The sequence below is a fragment of the Bos taurus genome, chromosome 12, assembly GCF_002263795.3.
Source record: "Bos taurus isolate L1 Dominette 01449 registration number 42190680 breed Hereford chromosome 12, ARS-UCD2.0, whole genome shotgun sequence".
In the NCBI taxonomy this organism is placed as follows: domain Eukaryota; kingdom Metazoa; phylum Chordata; class Mammalia; order Artiodactyla; family Bovidae; genus Bos; species Bos taurus.
Window position 1 is genome coordinate 70,231,627 of NC_037339.1, and position 7,810 is coordinate 70,239,436.

Consider the following 7,810-nt stretch of genomic DNA (forward strand, 5'->3'; position numbering starts at 1 on the left):
GCGTGTGAGATGAGTGCAATTGTGTGGTAGTTGAGAATTCTTTGACATTGCCTGTCTTTGGGATTGGAATGAAAACTGACCTTTTCCAGTCCTGTGGCCACTGCTGAGTTTTCCTAATTTGTTGGCATATTGAGTGCAACACTTTCACAGCATCATCTTCCAGGATTTGAAATAGCTCAACTGGAATTCCATCACCTCCACTAGCTTTGTTCGTAGTGATACTTTCTAAGGCCCACTTGACTTCACATTCCAGGATGTCTGGCTCTAGGTGAGTGATCACACCATCGTGATTATCTTGGTCATGAAGATCTTTTTTGTACAGTTCTTCTGTGTATTCTTGCCACCTCTTTTTAATATCTTCTGCTTCTGTTAGGTCCATACCATTTCTGTCCTTTATCAAGCCCATCTTTGCATGAAATGTTCCCTTGGTATCTCTAATTTTCTTGAAGAGATCTCTAGTCTTTTCCATTCTGTTGTTTTCCTCTCTTTCTTTACATTGATCTCTGAGGAAGGCTTTCTTTTCTCTTCTTGCTATTCTTTGGAACTCTGCATTCATATACTTATATCTTTCCTTTTCTCCTTTGCTTTTCGCTTCTCTTCTTTTCACAGCTATTTGTAAGGCCTCTCCAGCCAGCCATTTTGCTTTTTTGCATTTCTTTTCCATGAGTACAGTATTGCAATTCCTCCTCTCCTGTCATTTCTGTTTGCATGAAATATCTTTTTTCATCTCCACCCTTTCAATTTGTATGTATCCTTTGCCTAAGTTGAGTATTGTAGGCAGCATGGGTCTCTTTTAGGTCTCTTGGTATTTTTTTTTCCAAATTTTTTTTAATTTATTTTTTTAATTGAAGGATAATTCCTTTACACAATTTTGTGGTTTCCTGTCATACATCAACAAGAATCAGCCATAGGTACACCAGTGTCCCCTCCCTCCAGAACCTTCCTCCCCATCCCACCCTTCTATATTGTCACAGAGACCCTGTTTTAGTTCCCTGAGTCCAGGTTCTTGTTTATAATGCAGTTGGCCATTGTGTGTGTTTTTGATTCTGCACCCATTGACATTTAAGGCAGTTATTGATACATATGTATTTATTTCTATTTCAAACCTTGTTTTCCAGTTGATTCTTTACTTCTTCTTTGTTCCTTTTTTTATTTTTGTTTTCCTTTCCATATTTTAATGATTTAACTTTATTTTATGCTTTATTTTATTCTCTCTCTCTCTCTCTCTCTTTTTTTTTTGATTCTATTGTATGCTTTTGACTTGTGGTTGCCCTGTTTTTCAAGTATGTTAACCCCTTTACATATCTGCTTGCTTTAGACTGTTAGTCAGATAGGCTCAAACACATTCTAAAAATAAGAAACAGAATTTGCATTTTCTTATTCTCCTTCTCCACATATTTGGGCTTGCTTGGTGGCTCAGATTGTAAAGAATCTTCCTGCAGTTTGGGAGACCCAGGTTCGATCTTTAGGTTGGGAAGATCCCTTGGAGAAGAGAATGGAAAACCACTCTGGTATTCTTGCCTGGAGAATTCCATGGACAGAGGAGCCTGGCAGACTACAGTTCATAGGGTTGCAAAAAGTCAGACATGACTGAGAAACTAACACTTTCACACTTTTCCCCACATAATATGATTTTAATGTCCCTTTTTACATCTTCATGTTTATCTTTTTGTTGCTCCTTGTGTTTATCATTGCTTTCACAAATAGGGTTTTTTGTTTGTTTTTTTGACCTGTATTCTCACTAATTTAAGTGATTTACTTTTCAATTGTGATTTCCTGCTTCCTATATTTTCTTGCTTCTTTTCTATTTAGAGATGACTTTTCAATATCTCTTTTAGGATAGTTTTAGTATTGCTGTATTTCTTTAGTTTTTGCTTATCTGAGAAATTATTTCTCCTGCAATTCTAAATAGTCTTTCCGGGTATAGTATTGCTGTTCAGTCACTCAGTCATGTCCAACTCCTTGTGGCCCCATGGGCTGTAGCAAGCCAGGCTTCCCTGTCCTTCACTGTCTCCTGGAATTTGCTCAAATTCATGGCCATTGAGTTGATTTTTTTTTTTCTCTTTTAATACTTTCAATATATTTTGCCACTCCCTTCTGGCCTGTAGTGTTTCTGTAGAGAAATCAGCTGATAGCCCATGGGAATTCTCTTAAATGAGCTTTTTGTTTTTCTCTTGCTGTCTTTAGAATCTTCTCTTTATCTCTAACTTTTACCATTTTTATCATAATATATTGGTATTGGACTGTTTGGGTTCATCTTGTTTGGGGCTCTCTGTGCATCTTGTATCTAGAAAGTTTTCAGCCATAATTTTTTCAAATACATTTTCAATCCCCTTTTCTTCTCCTTCTGGAATCCCTATTATATATAGATTGGCCTGCTTTATATTATCCCATAGCTTTCTTATATTGCTTTAATTTTTCATTTGGCTTTTTTGTCTGCTGTTTTGATTAAATAATTTCCATTATTCTATCTTCCAAGTCACTTATTCTTTCTTCTGCATTATTAATTTTGCTCTTCATTGCCTTGAGCTCAGTTTTAGTCTCAGCAAATGCATTCTCCTGAATCCTTATAGTTTCTAGTTCCTTTTTCCAGTAATTTGCATTTCTGTTGATAGCCTTTCTTAATTTCTTCAGTATTTTCATTGCCTCCTTTTGAGCTTGCTGTCTATTAGACTGAAGAGATCTGTTTCATTGTTCCTTTAAGGGAATTTTCTTGGTCATTTAACTGAGAGTGATTCCTCTTCTTCATTTTGCTTATGTTTCTCTTACTCTGAATTTAGGTGAAACAATTATCTACTGTTGTCTTAGAGGGTTATTTATATGTGGGACTTTCCCTCTGTAGCTTTTGTGGATTTATTATTATTATTATTATTTTTGGTAGGAGGACTGTTTTAGGTTTTGATGCTTGCCATCTATTTCCTCAGCATATGCTGGCTATTTTCCCCTTGATAGGGGGTGTGCAGTTGTGTGGGTGTATGGCATATGCACTCTCCCAGGAAAGCACTTGGCTCCCTGTCACAGGTGCCTTGGCAGTGGTGGTGAGCCAGGCATACTTCAAGGAAGGTGGGGGAAGTGACCTGCACCAACTCACAGGACCCTTGGATGTGGTAGTGGCATCTGTCTGTGCCTGCCTCTGGGATTTGAGGTGGCAGCATCAGCTTACACCTACCCCTGGAGCTCATGCAGGCAGTACCCTGCCACCTCGGAGTACACAGAGAAAGCTCCTATGGGGGCCTGCCCCTCAGCTTGAGTGCCCCCAACAATGCCATCTCAAAAGGGCTTACTTTTGTTACTTTAAATTTTTTATTTATTTATCTATTTAGTTTTGGCTGTGCTGGGTCTTCATTACTGCACACAGGCTTTCTCTAGTTGTGGTGAGCAGGGGGCTGTTCTATAGTTGTGGTGTGTGGGCTTTTCTTACTTCTCTTGTTACAGAGCATGAGCTCTAGGGTGCACTGGCTTCAGTAGTTGTGGCATACGGGATTCATAGTAGAGACATGTGGACTCAGTAGTTACGGCACACAGGCTTAGCTTCACTATGACATGTGGATCTTCCTGGACTAGGGATCAAACCTATGTCCCCTGCATTGGCAGGTGGACTCTGAGCCACTGGATCCAAAGCCCCCTCACCCCGCCCCCACCTTTTTTTTTAATCCTTGCATTTGTAATGGAACTAGCCTGAGATTTCATCCATGGGCCCTAAACATTCTTGGAGAATTTCTTGTTTTTTCTCCTTAACTTAAGGGACATTTTGATATATAGCATTTCATATGCAGTGCTGTTTAGGGAGTAGCAAGGGTGCAAGTAACGAGAAAAAGTACACCTAATGTAAAGGTAGGTGTCTCAGAGCTTTTCTGTTTCATATGTGAAGCCCACTATCTCTCATGATAACTTTGTTGATAGCATCTACAAATGGAATAGAATTCCATTTGGAATGGAATTCCATCTACAAATGGAATAGAATCAAGTTTCATAAAATGAATCTGGATCACATGACCTAGCACCCTATCTCATGACATGAGTCAGCTTCAGATAGATGGCACATTTTCTGTTTTAAACACTCAAACAAAACTTTACACATTTTTATTTGGGAAAAAAAAAATGACATTTGAAGCCCTTTTTCACCCAAACACATTTAGAGGTAAGAGCTCCCAAGTCTTGACATTATTTCATTTTGTTATGTGCATTCGTCAAGAAACCAAGATACGGTGCAGCTACAAAAACTGATGATTGTGGAACAGACAAACTTGACAGCACTTCACTTCCTTTATGTTCTGATGATACATTTATCAGAAAACCTCTGTCTCTTCCAGTTCAGCTAGAAATTGGTAAAAGTCAAGAATTCAAAGCCTGGCAAACCTGATATTAACATCTAGATTGATGGTGCTCTTTTTTTGTGTAAAAGTGAGAAACCCTCATGCAGACACTAGATTTCCCAGCCTCTTTGTCATCTTGTTTATAATTTATCTCCATGTTTTAATTCTGTAAAATGATTTTGGTTATCAATTAGTGATTAAAGCTTATCTATGAATCACAATGATCAGAACTCAAGGGAATCATGTTTGGCATTCAGCCCAGTCCTACTGAGGCTTTTAATGGGGCTACATCCTTCATAGAATAAACACATCACTGGGTTTAAAAATTGTGCCTCCATTAGTGTTATGATTTGCTTCACATGAAGAAGTGACCCTAGAAATGTGTTGCTTTAGGAGGGACTTTACAGCTTTTAAGTGTGTTGTTTTTATTTCTTTTTTTTTCAGGTGTACATCAAAAGGAATTATCCAGATGATGATGATGCTCAGTGACTGTGTGGTTATGAATGCTTCCAATGGACAGACCTTAATCTTAACAATTTTTGAGATAGCATTGTGATCCTCCTGTGAAGTCAAGTCTATTCTGAAGGCATTTCTCCAATAGTATTTGCCTTGCATAAGCTATATTGCACTTCTTTATACCAGCAACAAATATTTATACATACAAGATGTTAATTTGGATTTATCTCTCTCCAACTTCACACAATGATTTCAAACTCTTACAAAATGACTTTTTAGTTTTTAAAGGTTATACTATTTTTTTTTCCTTATCCAAATCAGAGAAGCAAGCCACCAATAAAAGCTGTCCCCCAGGTTTTGTGCCTTGAGAGAGATCAGAGCTAAAGCTCATTTTCTAAGTTATAAAACAAATTTGTCACAGATTTTTTTTTACTGTTCCCAGAATTACATATTACTTTACAGTTATATCAAGGATTTTGTTTACTTGAAGACTGTGAAGTTGCTGTTTTCTTTCACAACTGCCTTTAATATAACTAGGATCAATTATTCCACCCAAAGACCTCTGGTTAAAATACTACAGAGAAAACTGATAGGAAAAACAAAAAATATACTCTAAGTTATTATAGGGGAGAGTTGTGCCCCCCCCCAAAAGAAGATATGTGATTAAGATACAGAAGGACAATATTTATTTTATATCTTAAAAGAGAAGGGAGAGAAAACATGCTTTCTCAAAATAGGAACCCTTCGAGGGCATTTGATAATGAAGAACAGACATGATCATTGATTGTCTTCTAGACTGGGGATTTTTTTACATTTTTTTTTTTTTTTTACAGTATAGATAACATAAAATTTGCCATATTACCATTTTAAAACATATAATTCAGTGGCATTAATTGTATCCACAATATTGTACAACAATCAACATCTACTTAATTTTTGTTCATTATTTTAGTACTTTTCAGTGTGTTATTTCTACAGAGTCATTTTTGGTTAAGTTTTATTTCTTTATTAGTGGATTTGTTTCTGTGAGTTTTGAGCTTGATTGGTATAAAATTATTCATAGTATCTTAAATGTTTAATCTCTGCAGCATCTATAATTATGTTGTTCTTTGCTTTTTAACTTTGTAATTTTGCCCTGTTTTTTTTTTTTTTCCTTGAAAAATCTTGAATGACTTTTTCCTATTAATTTTCAAAGAATAAGTTTTTTTGCCTGATTGATCCTTTGGTGTTTTTTTTTTGTGTGTGTGTGTGTGTGTGTGTGTGTGTGGTTTCACTATATTAATCTTTCTTTCCTTTAACTTTTCTTCATTTACTTTTTTATATTTTTCACTAAATTCTTAAATTAGAAACTTATATTAGAAAAGTGATTAAGTTAAAAGTTAAGTACATAAAGCCCACTTTTTTCCCCTAAGACTCACTTTAGCTGCAACACTTAGCACTGATCAATAAACATAGTATTTAGGTATTTTCTAATTTTTAATTTTATTCATTATATCTTTTACCCATGAGTTGTTCATAAGTGTAATGTTCTCTAAATTTCAAATGCTAATTGCTTTTTACTATGACATTAAACCGTGTGAAAATCATATCCAACCTTTTTTAACCTATAAAAATGGCAGTTTCATATGGTTCAACATATTAATTTTCTTTTGTTATTAACCTAAAACTAAAACTTAATTTTGTTTTAGTCAGACATTAGATTGAGGATTTTAAACCAAAGGTAACCACACTCACACAGAGAGTCCTTGTTTCCATTTTATATTTTACTTGGTGATTTAGAAATGTTGTAAGTATGTATGTAAACAGTATTTTCAAATAAAAATCCTGTCCAAGAACTGAATGTTTTTTGACACATGTTACAGGTTGGTTCTCTGACATGCAGTCTTGGATGGAGTTCAGTATTGGCATATGTATTAAGGGTGCTGTTAGGATCAGCACTTGTGGAATCAAGAGGGAAGAAATGGGATAGGGCAGAGGAAAAAAATCAAGCTGGAGCACTGGCCAGATGACCTTAGCTGACCCCATGGGAGCTCTGGTGTGATGACCCTTTGGGATTGTTGTGACATATCCACTGGCCAGGCCATCATACATCCACTTGGATGGGTCATTGTACAGAGGCATTGCCCAGAGGGGCTGGTGGCTTAAGGTTGCCCACTAGCAGCACTTCTAGTGGCTGGGCAATGAGTCTGTGAAGGGAGGTCTGAACAGCACATCTGCATGCCCCTCATGGCATGTGTCACAGCTCCAGGGGTAGGTGATGAGTGTGCATTGTGACGGAAAATCTTGGTGATTGATGTTTCACTAAAATGACTGAGTAACTGATTCTCCTCAATACCCTATGGTTTAAAAAATAAAGGAGGAAGTCCATGTAGGGGAGAAATCCTCATTCTGTAGGATCAGCCCAGTTGTCACCTCTTCTAGGAAGCAATCTCAAGACCATTCATCATCCTAGTTAATGCTTATTTCTCTGATACCCTGGTTACCTCTCATTTGTTAAACCCAATCATGCTTGGCTAGTGCCTGTTCACACCATCTTGAAACACTTAATTTTTGAACAAGGGTCCCTTCTTTTTCCATTTTGCACTGGGTTCTGTAAATTATGTAGCCTACCCTGACTATGAGTATTCATAGGTGGTTTGTTTTCTTACTAAACCATGAGCTTCTAAAAACTTTAAACTGGGCCCTGTCTACTTTTTAATTACATCTTGCAGCACAATGTCTATCACATTTTTGTTGTTCATTAGTCGCTAAATTGTGTCCAATTCTTTTGCAACCCCATGGACTGTAGGCCACTAGGCTCCTCTGTCCATGGGATCTCCCAGGTAAGAATACTGGAGTGGGTTGCCATTTCCTTCTCCAGGGTATTTTCTGGACCCAGGGATCATACCCACGTCTCCTGCATTGGCAGGCAGATTCTTTACCACCGAGTCACCTGGCTAGCCTTGCAGCATAGTGTCTGTCACATAAGGGATGCTCGTTGCTGAATGAATGTTGACTGAAAACAAATATTCTTTCTGAATGTTATGATTTTGAAATTT

General features: G+C 37.1%; 1 protein-coding gene across 1 annotated transcript in view; it reads left to right on the forward strand.

The window, feature by feature from the left end:
- The window catches only part of LOC784305 (ATP-binding cassette sub-family C member 4-like), a 251,837-nt gene extending 246,237 nt beyond the window's left edge, over window positions 1-5,600 (forward strand). The window contains exon 30 of the mRNA XM_059892172.1: window positions 4,761-5,600. Coding sequence (XP_059748155.1) covers window positions 4,761-4,805 — 45 coding nt within the window. The 3' untranslated portion in view covers window positions 4,806-5,600. The remainder of the gene's footprint in view (window positions 1-4,760) is intronic.
- The last annotated feature ends 2,210 nt before the right edge of the window (window positions 5,601-7,810 follow it).